Consider the following 14,502-nt stretch of genomic DNA (forward strand, 5'->3'; position numbering starts at 1 on the left):
AACCATTGACTGGAAAAACACAGAAATCTCGATCATCTACTCAAGGAAACGAGCCAATCATACATCACTAGTTCTTCCAAGGGCAAAATAGAATTGAAACCCAAGAAAAGAAAGACGCGACATAGTTAAATATCATGGATTCGTATAAAGAAATTCAAGTTCGGTTCTCACCTTAATGTAGTAATCTAAGATAGGTTAAATATTTGTACAGGATAAGTTACTTTCCGACCATCAGAGCAAATGGCAGCAGCCTCCAGGGATATGTCGATGCTGCGGTGCTCAGGAGCACGGACAATACTAACCCTCAAGTGAATTTTCTCGGCAGGGGAGCCTTCAATGCCAGCTCCTTGTGATCTCTTGTCAGTGTCATCAGCCTTTCTAGGCAACATTGCAATGGGTTCTCGGAAGGTTAAGATGGTCTGTGCCCAATGGGTTTTGAGAGTGTGCGGCGATGTGGACAAGACCGCAGGCTGTTCTCTGCAGAACCTGCTTGTGAAACCAGTCTCAAACCAGAGGACAACTCCATAACACATGGTCGTTGCTTGGTTTTCCGTGGGCGATGAACTCGTTTCCAACTCGATGCTTGCAGTAAAATCAACTTCATCGGGTTTCATGGTGACAAGGTCAAAAGTCTGAGGATAAAAAATGCACGAATATCAAACCATGAAGGAGAAAATAGTATATTACATCTTTAAAAGAAAAACTATGGGAAAAAGGAAACTTAATGAAACCGAAAAATCTATAATTGAACTTCTGATCAAATAATATTTTTTTCAGATTTTATCGAATTTTAAATCTTATCCTAAGCTTGACTGTATTGAGCATGGGAAAGCCTTGTGCTCTAATAGGATGCTTTCCATTACCAATCTCCTTTGATATATCGGTACAGTCGTCCAAGAGTTGTCTTATTTACCAATAAAAGGGCATACTAGAACATGCTGTGGAATGTGAATAGCAGCAATTCATTAGAAAACATAAAACTAACCTGGACAATGACTGGGTTGGTCACTAAATCGCTCTCACTCATGACATCAACTATAGGGTTCCGAGCAGCATCTTCAACAATTTCCTTGCCAATAGTAGACATATCAAAGCCATAGACCCTTTCCCAAAATGGAAGACTTGTAGCACCCCTTCCAAATCCTGCGGCAAACTGAAAGCAAAAAAATATATCCATGAGAGATCTCTGATTCCACATCTCAGATTAAAAGTCATGCAAGCAAAGCAAGAAGTGCAAAAACTCACTATTGTTGCTGTGTCAGGGAGGATAGCACCTCCTGGCTTCAGCCACCTATCCCGTGCCGAAAGAACTGAGCTGAGCATTGTCTCGTAGAGCAAACAGTATCCCATCCATTCACTCAGCAGAACATCTACAGAATGAGGTTGAAGTTGTATGCACTTATCCAACTCCTCAACCATTCCATTTACTACTTTAACGACACCACCTTTGTTATTAATACTGCCATTGGGACTGTGCCAGAAGTGGTTGTCTTTCGCAATCTACAGTATCCAAAGATTGAAGAGAGAACATTTTAGTGAAAACATATCTATATAGAACAAGGAGTCAATGTGGCACACGGGTTACAGTACTCCACCTGAGTTGCCACAGCCGCCATCTTCTCACTTGCCTCAACTGCAATAACCTCTGATGCTCCAGCTTGAGCTGCGAACAGACTGGCATGATAAAGGATGCAGATGTCAGCTTTGAAATTGAATAAATATTAGCAACATCCAGGTTAAATGAATAATTTAATTCTGTTAGGAAAGATTTGGACTTGCACAAAATTACCTCAATATGCCAGTACCGCAACCTACATCCATGACAACTGCACCATTGAAGAGGGATTGGTTTCCCAAGATGGCTTGGCTGTAGGCATCCATCCTAACCTGCATATACAAATATAATCCGAAAAATAATAGTGGGAGTAGGTAAACAAGTGATAAGTAGTATCTTTTCTTGTCCCAATATTAGACCTATCAAAAAACGAATCAAAGATTAAACTTGATACCTTATCACTAAGCATTTCCCTGTGGATGCCAAAAGAACTGTATGCTCCAAAATAACTCTCATTCACCCTCCTAACATCACTAGCAGCGAGTTTCTTATGCGAGCTAACGACTCTCTCATCCTTGTGTTTTCCATTCGACAAACCAATTTGTGCTCTTATGTCGGCTCTACTGACTATTGCATCCTTTGCAGACCCTGCTGTATTCAAATCACTGGAGGAAACGTCGGCAGCTCCCTTCAGTACATTCCCATCAATGGACCCAGAAGAGGATTCAGCCTTCTCAAGGAGATTATCGCCATCGATCGATAATTCTCCAAGATTCTTCAGTTCCATAGCAAGTTCCTCCTTGTCAACTACCACTGGGCAATCATCTTCTCCTTCTCCATCTTCATCAAAGCTGTACAAGAGTGAATCCTCTTGAAGGAAAGGCTTTAGGTACCTATCATCAAATGACAAGGGTTTAACCTTCTCGAAATCAATTGTTTCATGAAGATGGTCCTGTAGATCATGTTTGGAAGGAAAGACAAGACCGCAGCTCCAACATCTGTTCTCTGCCACCTACAAGAAAAAACCCGAGACTGAAAATGGGAAAAACACAAAAATGAAGATAAATACTAAATGTTTTTCTTATTTTGGAAGCTGAACACAACAGAGCGCATCACGTTCTACGCTACAATAATCGGAATCCCCGAACTTTCAGCTTTTTTCATATTTTTCAGATTCAAAACGAGAACAAAGGGAGCATAAAGCATTGGAATCGAAGCTGACCTGGGAACGAACATAGTTGATGAGCTTGAACGCGCCATAGAAATCCAAGGCCAAGGCTTCCTTCACTCTGTGGAAATCAAAGCGGTGCAATGAAGCGCAGTGATCGAAGAGGGGAGAGCAAGAGCTGAAATTGGCGTCGCAGAATAAGCAGAGGAGGCCTGAGCTCGATTCTTCGCCATCTTCGGCGCTCCAGTCGTCCCAATCCTCAGCCTCTTCTTCTTCTTCATCATCTTCGAAATCCTCCTCAGACTCTGGGTCCGCAATGTGAGCTTCCTGGTCAAGGTTTCCTGCCATGGGCGATCTTCAAGAATCGAATCGAAGTGGAAATGGTGGTTCTTGCTTGGCTCCTCCTCCTCGTTGTTAAACCCTCCTAGAACCCTACTTGGTCGTTCCATTTTCAAGAATATATATATATATACACACACCAAAAAAAGAAGAAGTTCATCACAATAAATTAAATAAATAAATAAGATCTTGTTTGTCTAATCAAGCCATCATAGTTCACTAAAACTTACAACGAAGTCCCTGTTAGTAGTATACATAAATAAATACTGGAGCACCAAATTGCGTTTCTAATGTGTTTTGTATTAGAGTTGAGTTGAGTTGATTTTCTATTTTAATTGATTTGTAGTGATTGTGTTGTTAAATTATGAGAAAAAATGTGAAAAGGTAATAAATAGTTGAGATAAAGTAATGATTAAGTAATATTTATGTTGTTGAATTGTGAAAATGTAATGAATAATTAATAGAATTTAGTATTAAAAATTGAATTAAATGGTTAAAAAAATTTATAGAAGGGGAAAAGTAATAATTGTGTTGTTGAATTGAAAATGAGTGGAATTCAGTTGAGTTGAGTTAAAAAAAATTTCTAAATTCAGATACACATCTTTTGTTGAAACATTCTATTCCAAATTTATCTCTTTTCTATTTCATTTTGATCTCTTTTTTCAGCCTCTTCATTTTTAAAATGTTACCGTGAGATACATACCATTATTATTTATAAAAAAGGATTGGGTCATGTTGAGAACGTCAAATATCAAAAACTCCAAGCCTCATAATTGAATTCATAATGAGATTGAGAAAGCAATAATGGCAATACAAAATTATGTAAGATGTAAGACAGGCCAAAATAAAAGATCTAGATTTTAAGAAAGACCATAATTGGGAAAAGAGACAATTGAGGGATCAAATTCTATATGTATTTCTTCTTAGGACCATAATAAAAATATGCCCTTAATTTTGGGCCAAAGGCAAAGCCCATCTCACACCATTAAAAGGCCCATCGTAGATCTCAAGCAAGAGGAAGCCTCTCTCTCCTCCGAGTAGACACAGAGGGAGAGCGAGCGAGCAGCAGCAGAGGAGAGCTATGGCGTCAACTGGCAATGGAGGAGGAGGAGGAGTCGAGTGGCACGTTCGGCCACCGAACCCTAAGAACCCCGTCGTCTTCTTCGACATAACCATCGGCACCATCCCCGCAGGCAGAATCAAGATGGAGCTCTTCGCCGATATTGCTCCCAAAACTGCTGAGAACTTCAGGTCATACTCCTCTCTCTCTCTCTCTCTCTCTCTTCTTCCTTTCTCTTCGCCTTTTCCCTCCGGGAACACTCTCGAAGCTCCTGTATGCAAATGGCGAACTATCTTACTTATTTTGGTTCTTATCTCTGAAGCAGCAATCGCTTGGTTTTTGCAGGCAATTTTGCACTGGCGAGCACCGGTAAGTGGAATCCGCAACTGCACAGCACGATCAAATTTTGCTACATATGAATAGAAAATCGACTTCTTGTTGTTAGTTTCAATTCCTACCGGCACTGACTTGATGTGAAAGTTGACTTCTTTTTAGACTAGTGTGGCCGGTTATCGATATTTAGTGGCACGGTTCTGTGGGATAGATAGTTTTAGGTGGCTTATACAATGTATAGTTTGATTCCACCATTTTAATGCAATATCTTTCTCGGCCTAGACCTTATTCCATCTCTCCCTATTTCTTATTGGATAAATTTTGCAGAAAAGCTGGGTTGCCTGTTGGGTACAAGGGGTGCCACTTCCATAGGGTGATCAAGGATTTCATGATTCAAGCTGGAGATTTTTTAAAGGTTGGTCTTTTAACTGAAACTCCTATTATAGGCCTCCTCTAGGATAGTTTCGAGGACTTTTGACAATTGGGTGCTGTTGAGTACCTGTGAAAGCTTTAAACATTAATCTATATTGCTGGGACAGAAGATTAACTGCAGCACCAGTCGCCTTCTTTTCCTAATCACAACATAGTGCGGAAGACCATTCTTTCAAGACTATCAGTAGGAGATTATTCTGGCTCTTGAATATGTGTGTGTGTGTGTGTGTGTGTGTGTGTGTGTATTTATGAATTTCATGATTATGGCGCCTAATCCTATGTGAATAATTCTCTTTAAGGCAATAAATCCACTAGCCTTATAGGGATTACCACTGCATCGATTGATTTTAATTGAGTTATTGACAATAAACTTTTGATCTCTCCTTGTATAATTGCAAAAGCTTGAAATCTTTTGTTTCTAGGGCGATGGAAGCGGATGCATCTCTATATATGGACATAAGTTTGAGGATGAGAATTTCATTGCTAAACATACTGGTCCAGGTCTATTGTCGATGGTATGGTTTCTTTTTTTTGTTGCGGAGATGTGCTCTGTTATCTTGCTTTCCTTCAGTGCACTGCAGGGTGTGATCCTTTTCTTGGAAGACCAAAGTCTTCGTTTTCTTTTATTCACTAGACTCTCTATTCCTCTGGATTATTAATTGCACTCTGGAGTGTTGATTCCTCCCTTTGGGGGGATATCTTATGAAAGACGGTCTTTGCATCATCACTGTTGTATAGTCTCTTAATGTAATACTGAACGAGTATCGTTTATGTGCTGTACTGGAGAGGTTTTGACTTGTGTAAGGTTGTGTATATGAGTTATTTGCAACTACAAAACCCACAGGAATAAGAGTTCTGTCACTAGGTGGGACTCCAACCTACGAAATCATACTTATCTCCATTCCTGTTTGAGTATATGGAGCGACTCAATGTAAAAGGCCTTCCAAGATAGCTGAAATTGTCAGTTGTTGGTATAGTGAATTATACAGTTCAAATGGGCCTTCTTGAATTGGTATATTGTAGCTTGGCACCAAGTAACGTGTTTCATTCTTTGATGGAGTACTGATGGCCAGTTCTTCTTCCCTTTCTTTGCAGGCAAATAGTGGACCAAATACTAACGGTTGTCAGGTATGTTTCCCCTAGCTTTGTTGGTCAGAAAGAAACTATATTGGATCCAACATCATATTTAACATCACCCTCGCGTCCTTCAAAGATGATGTGGTTGTTTGATTATGAATTCATGTTCTATTGTAAGAAATATTGGGCAATATTCAGTGGCATATAAGTTTTATCTGATTTATCCAGAAAATATAATATTCAATTCATCCTGTGACAACTTTGGATTTTGTCACAAATTCGCAATCCTGCTTTTTGTATGCTATTTTTATATTTCTCGATATGAAGATGTCCCCTTCAAAGCTCGTCTATAAGTTCCAACCATTGTTAACTTACATGATATTTGCTTCCCTTCGCTGCAGTTCTTCATAACTTGCGCAAAGTGTGACTGGCTCGACAACAAGCACGTCGTATTTGGGGTAATGATCATTGTCAAAAGCTGATTAGAAATCTTTCTTCATAAAAGAAATGCTTGTTTCGCGCTTTTCACATGACTCAGTTACCCTTTGTTGTTATTGAACGTAGAGAGTGCTCGGAGACAGTCTTTTGGTGGTCAGAAAGATCGAGAACGTGGCGACCGGACCTAACAACAGACCGAAACTGCCATGTGTCATATCTGAATGTGGAGAAATGTGAGGATCTGTATTTAGTACTTACCTCTCTCCATCTTTTGTCCATGAGAATAGTATTATATCTGCTTAAAGTCCTATGGAGAAGCGGTCTCATGAAATGGGGACCACGGTAGAAATTGGGTATTAGAACATTGTATTCGTAGCATTTATGCTTAGAATGGACCGCAGAAATGGCGGTGTGCGCTTACTCTTCAGAATTGACTTTCAAAGTCAACCCTCACGATGATGGGGATAATATGGCTAGTGATGTACCTGGCTTGTCCTATTAATGCATTTCTGTCTGTCTTTTCTGTTTTGTTTGGTATGAGAGAATGGAAAGTAAGCTATCTACGGAGTATATATTTCCTCGCAGATGAATGATCTCAATATGGCAGATTCAATTCCATTTTGCTTTTGTTCTTGGACCTAACTAGGCATCGATGACTGAAATTGAAAGAGCGGGAAAAGGGTTTGCGGAGGCATGGGAAATCGAAGAAAGCCTTAAAATCAAACTGGTCCAATATTTTTTGGATTCATTCCAAAGCAAAAGAAGAAATAAAAGTTGCCAATTTCGTTTATGTGATTAATGGAAGAGAGGACAGCATGCATGCAACAATCTAATGAATAACAGCACAACACTAGTAACAGTTACAAACTCCGGACTTTCATTGAGACTAGGATAAGATTGTTACGAAATTATGGAAGGCAGTAAAACTGCGAAAGATGACAGAGTAGACATCCAATCCAACAGTTCTAAAAGATCTCCATCCGCTTCTCACATTTACCTGCGTAAAGAAATTAGTAAAAATGTACACCTTGGAACCAAGACCGGCCTAACAATGTTCCTTCACTCTCTTGGGCGAGCGAGCCAGAGGGCACTGAGGGCTCGGAGTCGGAAGAAATAATCGTGTATTGCTAGGATCGCGCGAGCTGATTGGCGGGTTGTCAATGTTCGATGCATTTGTTGCAGTGTTTGCTGCCGCAAGTTATCGGCCTGATTACCGAGCATACAAACAACTCTTTTAAAGCCATATTCAGATTGATGCAACATATAATTTATAGGAGAAAGAAAAGAGAACTATTGTACAAGTTCCAGTCCTCTCACAGCAGATGTGCAAAATCGATAATTCAAGATTATTACAAAAGGTGCCATGCTATCCGATAAACCTCGAGTGCGGAATAAAGGAGACATGCTATTATGGAATATAGGAGACGTGGAGCTCATGATGAAGATTCTTTCGCAGTAGAGTAAGTAGCAGACAAATTAAGCAGGAAGATTCGAGGACTTAAAACTTACTTGGCGAATAAAACCCTCGAGAGTCCCGAGCTTTCCCATGGCCATTGCCATCTGACCCATGTAATTTGCCACATTCCCGGACGAGCCCGAATTTCCAAGGGACCCATTGGACAGTGTCTCGGCTAGGGATTGCTGCAGTGCTTCCATGCCCTGAGAAAGCGCGTCCTCTGCCTGCTGAGATGATTGCTGCAAGTTTCTGATACTAACAACCTGCTGCTCTGTTAGAGGCTCCAATTGATTGACAAGAAGCTGCAAGATCAAGTAATTAAGAATCTTCCATTTGAAGAAAAAAGAAATGAAATCGTTCATATCGACGGAAACAACTCAAACCTACAACAACAGAAACAGCTTCTCTATATAGAGCAGAAAGATAACACCAAAAATAGTAACCGACTGATTAGACACAAGGAAGAACCCAAATTTAACACTCCCCAGTAGTACAAACTCGACTGGAGTCTCATTTTGTGCCCAGAGTTGTTATTCGCTGACATTTTTACACAATTAAAGAAACCGAGGGTGGACAGGCAACTAAACTATTTGTACATATTCAGCTATTCAGCTAGCAGACAAATAATCTCCAGAAGCAATGAGGTTAAGGCTACAGCATTCAAATGGCACCTAAATCACAATTCTCAACTCTTCCAAAACTTTAGTCCATATCGGGTAAATGGTTTAAGCATGAATATATACTGGGATCCACCCGATAAACAAATCGAGTGGAGAGACTAACCTTGAGAAGTTCAGATGGACGGAAACCACCGAGCCAAAGAAAGCACCTCTCAGCGGGTGTTTTCCACATTCCTGACAATAGGTGGAAGACATCGTTCTTTGCTGCATTACCCTTGAGCCTGAAAATCTCATCGTAGTGTGCGGTGACTCCATCAACTATGATGCGGAGTTCTGTGTCGCTCGCATGGGCAGTCACTGCAGACCTAAGTTCGTTTATTTTCTTGTTCTGGTCTTCCAACCACCGTGCATATTCTGCATCAAATGCCATGGCTCCTGCATGAAGAAGAAGGGAGGGGAGAGAAAAGAATATTAAATTCTCAGGCCAATTGAGGGCATTTCAAAGATGACTGATCCTCAACTATTGTCCCGTAACAAATTTTTCAGTTACTGTGGGATAAATTTCGCAGACAGAACTGACACCTTGCGGATCAATTAACTGTTTTTATATAAATGCTGCATATTTTGGTATTTTGCCTTGCAACCAATTAGTGCTTGCATATCAAAAGCGATTTAACAAAACCAAAAGAAAAGGAAAAAGATATACATTAACAATAAATAAAGAAGATGCACAAAGTTCCAAAATCAGAAATCAAACAATGAAGAACACACTTTTATTTGAGTACCTAACTTTCCTGTTATTTCAAAGGTATTTCCACAGTTTTCCCGATCACCCAACTCATCTCAGATATCTGAGTACCCAGTTCAAATTCTCCAATCTCAGTGGGCCCTAGGGTGCAACAATTTCAAAAAGGCTTATGCTTCACGGTTGCTTACAAAAGCTCAACATGAGAGTAGACTATACCGGGTATACCCCACATGATTACTTCTCTTCAGGCTTTTACGACCCCAAACCGAGCTATGACGAGAGAAATAACAAAGTCTCATCTCCAACCGACAAGTATAAGTGGAAAATGATGGTCAGAAAAGTCTTAGCAATCTCATAAATTGCTTTTTAGCTTCCTCTTTGCACTCTCTTATTTTTTTGGTGAAACTTTGTACTTTGATTTTTGTGGCTCAAAAATGTGCGAAGAAGCATACCATTTCCACCAATAGCATGAGCTTGGTCTCCCGAGCTTGAAATAAATATCCCCTGCATGAAAGAAATGAAGAGATAAAACCTACATAAGAAATGATTCAGAAGACAAAGCGAAACACAGTGGTAGTTAGCAAATGTAACAAGGAGGTAAATCTCGCCTGCTGTCTCGCTCGCTGGAGTTCCTGCTCAAGTTGGGTTAGTTTCAAGCGGCTGCTCTCTAGTTGTTGCACATAGGCCTTTCCAAAAGTCGAAGATAAGCTTTAATAATTAGTTCTAACACAAAGGAGTATTAGCAGCCACAACTGTAAAGGAGAAGAAGAAGAAGAAAAAGTGTGTAGTCATGGAGTCTAAAATATGGAATCATGGCAAGCTTTGGAGTTAGCTTCAGCATTGTCATCACAAAAATGAACCACATTAAAATGAGAAAAAAAGGAGACTTTACAGGTAACTTTAATAAAGCAAGTATACCTTCTTCCTCAGGCGGCTTTTCCGAGCTGCCTCGCGGTTTTGAGCAAGCCTACGAAGAGTCTGCACATTGAGATCAAGGGAATGATTCATAAGATGTAAGTACTGGGGCATAAATGAACAAACTTAAAAGAAAATCTCCCGATGTATATGACCTTCTGATCTGTCTTGTCCTTTGATCTATCACTGGAGTCAGAAGCACCGACTGTAATGGCTTTACCTCTTTCAAACTGTACACATAGAGATAAAACATTGACTTTAGGAAGCAACTCAGAATTCTGATGTGGATTCATAATCATTATATGACAAATCTCTTGAAATAAATTTCAACATAAAGTGTGAGAGGGACAAAAGAGACTCGCCCGCTGATTCTTGTCATCTGTATCATCGGTGGAAATATCAGTCCTTGGACTAGCATCGGCCATGTTGGACTCGCCCCAGTTCTCTATGTTACTGCGGGGGATAGAGACCAGATTCAATGACTGACCCTTCTGCGATTGCGAACACTGCGATTCCACATAAGGAGAATAGTACTATTATTAAAAGTGACACCACTAAAAGTGGATAGGAAGCATATATTAGAAGATCTGAGGCGAATAACAGAATAAACTTGATGAAATGCTTCAACCTTCTTTAAATTTGCAGTATGAACAGGATCTGAAACAGAAGCTTGGATGTTTTGCGTGGCTGAGTTATATCGAGTACCTGCATGCCCATCTATTAGTATAAACAAGGAAGGGGAGCATATAGAGGTTTGTAAGTACTGCATAAATCAACGAGAAATGTCAACATGTTACTTGAATAAAGGTTTGTCAAGCAGCTGTTTCATCTCAAATAGAACTTACTTCCACTCACGTTGACAGAATTTTGCAAGGGGAGTCCAGCAGACTGATCTCTTTCCCCAAAATCAGAAATGCAGTGAGGTTGTATTGTGCTTTCTGCAGAACTGGAAAAATCAGCCTCCATTAAAAATTTTGAATGGGTATGATCAATATCGCCATAGCATGTTGGGATGAACCAGTATTTCGGTCTTTGCCGCTCAATTCCACAAATAAATCCGTCATATTTTCAAAAATCCATCTATAAGAGTAGCGTCGTCCACTTCATTGTAAGTGCCTTCATCATATAGACTACTTCCCACTTGTTACTACGAATGACTTTCAGAAAGTTCTCATTGTAACAACTGGAATCATCTTAAATATTGTCCAAAAGAACATAAATCTTTGCTCAGTCCTAATTCTGGATTCTTGGGATCAGTTATCTCTGTTTTGTCATTCAGGCACTTGCTCTTGTTTAGCGGAGATATCATATGTAGATGGGAGAAATTTAAAGCTGCCAACAATTTGGAAATAAAGAGATGGTAAGAAAACTAAATGAGGAGCTGGTAAAAAGCTTACTTTGTATCGGAAAGAGGCAAATGAGAATCAAAACTCGGCATCCCGTTCAGAGAGCCCTTCTCATTTTCTGCGATGTCCTTAATGCTCTACAAATCATAGGTCACCATTGCACTACTGTCCCTACAACAATCAATCCTGAAAAAGTTAACAAACCTAAACTGTGGTCAAAGATCGTGATGAAGCCGTGGAGGGGGGAAATAAAATAAAATAAAATACCAAATAGGTGATCCACATAGGAAAGTTCACGCGCTCCAAACATTCAGTTATCTTAACAACTCTAATGTTCCGGTCTCCTTATATCTATTCCTTCTGGACTTCTTGTAAAACTCTCCGATAAATTTGAAACTTGAAACTGAAAGTCCCTCTACGTTAATCATATAAACCAAGCCAACGAATTCCATATGCCAAAAGACCGACTGCAGTCCCGAAGAAATCAAACTAAGTGAGAAACATAGGCGAAGTCACAATATCCCAACATTTAGATATTCAAAAAACTTAGTGCGCCAGTGTCCTCGACTTCATTTCTTCCAAAGTTTTAGTAAGTTTTGGCCCCTCAACAAACCCCAGTTCCAGCCCTGATTATAACTAACTACATGTACCAATCACTAGATACAGCACCTCATGAATGTAAACACCAGCTATATCAATCGTAAGCAAAACGAGTTTACCGGCTCAACGCTACATATACAGACTTCTAGACCAAATCTGTCAGCAACAGTGTGATCTTAATTGGAAAAACCCTACAAACCGAGATTAATAGAGTAGCAAGCACTTTCTGCAATAAATGCCCATTCTGATATCACACACAGGCACATTAATATCTACCCATTTTCAAATGAGCTTGCAACTGGTCAAGAGTAACTATCGGTTGAATTGGAAACAGAGGGCAAAGGATCTGACAAATCGAATCAGCTCGAGAACAAATCACTCATACACTAGATCACTGCCCTGCCCAGAAGATGAAACTGAGCTGATAAACTGGAAATCAAGAAACCCAGCAACGAACGAGAGACTATATTCATCATGCCTATACTCTGCGAAGTAGCTCAAAGCTCAGAACTTCACATCAACCAAGAAAACATACCAAGAAGGCCAAAACTCAGCTCCTGCACACAGAATTGAGCCCAGAAGAAGAACACCCACAAGTCAAAATGCGAAATTTCACCTGTCAACGCTCAAATTCAGCCACTTCACTCCGACTCAGAGTGAAAAATCACAAGAAACGGCCCTGAATACGAATCAAACTCAAAGAGGGAAAGGGGGGAAAAAAAGAAGAAAAAAAAAATTACCCAACGGCACAGCGAGGCAATGAGCAAACCGACCCACCTGGGGTAGTGACCATTAGATGATGACAATGATGATGATGATAATGCTTTATTTTAATGGGAGGATTATAATTATTTATTTACGATATGATTATCATCGAAATAGTATATATATTAAAGTGAGAGAAAATGGAGGAGAGGAAGAGAGACAGAGTGAGTGTGACGGCGTCGACGACGACATTTGGCTCATCCCGATCTCTTGTATTGGACAGGACGGTCTTCCGCTCCTTTCCTTTTTCTTTTCCTTTCCTTTCCTTTCCTTTCCTTTCTTCACTCCTTTTTCAATAATTAATTAATTAATTAATTAACTAATTATAATTAATTAATCTATTTTGCCGCTATTGCTGCCTAGAGATCTTCCACTTTCCAAGGACCAATGCCTTCCCTTTTCTCGAGCTTTGATCGACCCTATTCGAGCTCAACTTTGCATGCATTAATGCAGCTGCCCGGCTCGAGTAGCTTAATCGTATCACGAGCCAAGCTCGAGCTCAACAAAATATGATACAACAGAACTTGAGCATTCCATATTTAGTAATCGTAACGCGACTACACTCCCACTCTCTTTCTTCATTTACGTCTAATATTTGTATTTTATTAGAATTATCTTCCCTTTTATAGTTTTAAAAAGAAAAAAAAAACTCTGTTTTCCTTTTTTTTATCTGTAAAGAAACTTTTTTTTTTTTTTGGTCTGCTCTGTGACTCTGGCAGGCAGGGATACAGACACGGAAGCAATACCAGCCAATCTCGCCCGCTCTGGGTGATCGGGTGCAAGAGCCTGGGCTTGGTCCCTCTGCGGTCGGTTCCACCAGTCCCAGACGTGGAACCTACCCGTGATTTTTCCACGTGGATAGGCATACAAATTGACCGAAAACGTTTGAAAGCCCGTTAAAAGTGGGCCGTGGAGAAAACAAGGAACTCAAATGGGCCAACTTGGTGAGCCCGTAATTACGACAAAGCCTGGCCCAAAATTTAAGGGCAATGACTTGCAAAGTCAACGGAAGTCATTCTCGGCCAATCGATTCGGGAATTGGACCGTACACTAAGAATCCAAGGAAATCAAATCACCGGTACTCGAAAAAACCGGGTGAAATCATAAGCTTTTAACGTAATATTAGTCATTAGTTAGAACTAAACAACGATCCGGCGCTGCCCCTCTAAGCCTTCCCCTTCTGATGCCATATATCATTGTCACCTCGGTTGAGAACACCATTCTTGATTTTATCCACACGTACCAAAGGCCAACTCTCGTACGGATCCAACCGGATATGACGTGTTGATATTTTATCGGCTGACGCAACACGTTTGCATCACAGTCCTCGTTTCCTTTCTCTAACGATGCAGGGAGGAAGCATCGATGCGGTCCCCGTCGGACTTTAAATCATGTAGTCCATGTCGAACTCGCAAGTTGCATGCAATGAAGTTAAGGGGGAACCCACCTTCTTTCCCGTCGATGCCATAGACAATTAGCCATAGAGTTGTGACTGTGGATGTGGATATTGAATGCCGTGGGATCCCTACTTGCAGGTTTTATGTGTAAATGAAGCAAACATGGGTATGGCTTTTTGTCAAAGATGATGTTGCCATTAGCAGCCCCACCCTCCTTTTTTTTCCTTGTCTTTCTTAGCATTCAAAACTTCTA

The 14,502-nt window shown here is 40.3% G+C and overlaps 3 protein-coding genes across 14 annotated transcripts; 1 reads left to right on the plus strand and 2 right to left on the minus strand.

The window, feature by feature from the left end:
* Window positions 1-10: 10 nt before the first annotated feature.
* On the minus strand, window positions 11-3,173 carry LOC116201073 (probable protein arginine N-methyltransferase 3). The gene is made up of 7 exons (XM_031532162.1): window positions 2,778-3,173; window positions 2,010-2,567; window positions 1,790-1,887; window positions 1,596-1,674; window positions 1,246-1,500; window positions 986-1,153; window positions 11-632 (listed from the first exon to the last, which is right to left on the minus strand). Exons 1-7 carry the CDS (start codon window positions 3,069-3,071, stop codon window positions 186-188), a joined length of 1,899 nt encoding a protein of 632 aa, XP_031388022.1. The 5' UTR covers window positions 3,072-3,173; the 3' UTR covers window positions 11-185.
* Window positions 3,174-4,075: 902 nt separating this feature from the next.
* On the plus strand, window positions 4,076-6,939 carry LOC116208883 (peptidyl-prolyl cis-trans isomerase CYP22). Its single transcript, XM_031542452.1, has 7 exons — window positions 4,076-4,313; window positions 4,468-4,491; window positions 4,783-4,870; window positions 5,310-5,402; window positions 5,983-6,015; window positions 6,366-6,422; window positions 6,529-6,939. Exons 1-7 carry the CDS (start codon window positions 4,144-4,146, stop codon window positions 6,637-6,639), a joined length of 576 nt encoding a protein of 191 aa, XP_031398312.1. The 5' UTR covers window positions 4,076-4,143; the 3' UTR covers window positions 6,640-6,939.
* A 237-nt stretch (window positions 6,940-7,176) lies between these two features.
* Window positions 7,177-13,056, minus strand: LOC116208805 (transcription factor TGA2). Of its 12 annotated transcripts, none has more exons than XM_031542437.1 (13): window positions 12,828-13,056; window positions 12,623-12,703; window positions 11,539-11,658; window positions 10,997-11,079; window positions 10,770-10,846; window positions 10,504-10,647; window positions 10,297-10,371; window positions 10,145-10,204; window positions 9,835-9,912; window positions 9,679-9,730; window positions 8,642-8,913; window positions 7,912-8,160; window positions 7,177-7,608 (listed from the first exon to the last, which is right to left on the minus strand). In XM_031542437.1, the coding sequence occupies exons 6-13, from the start codon at window positions 10,564-10,566 to the stop codon at window positions 7,462-7,464; spliced, it is 996 nt and encodes a 331-aa protein (XP_031398297.1). In that variant the 5' UTR covers window positions 10,567-10,647; window positions 10,770-10,846; window positions 10,997-11,079; window positions 11,539-11,658; window positions 12,623-12,703; window positions 12,828-13,056; the 3' UTR covers window positions 7,177-7,461. The 12 variants fall into 12 exon arrangements, with proteins under 12 accessions (XP_031398297.1, XP_031398289.1, XP_031398228.1 ...); XM_031542429.1 differs by having other exon boundaries at window positions 10,987-11,079; XM_031542368.1 differs by having other exon boundaries at window positions 10,987-11,087.
* Between the last annotated feature and the right edge of the window lie 1,446 nt (window positions 13,057-14,502).

The sequence above is a fragment of the Punica granatum genome, chromosome 1 (assembly GCF_007655135.1).
Source record: "Punica granatum isolate Tunisia-2019 chromosome 1, ASM765513v2, whole genome shotgun sequence".
Taxonomy (NCBI): Eukaryota; Viridiplantae; Streptophyta; class Magnoliopsida; order Myrtales; family Lythraceae; genus Punica; species Punica granatum.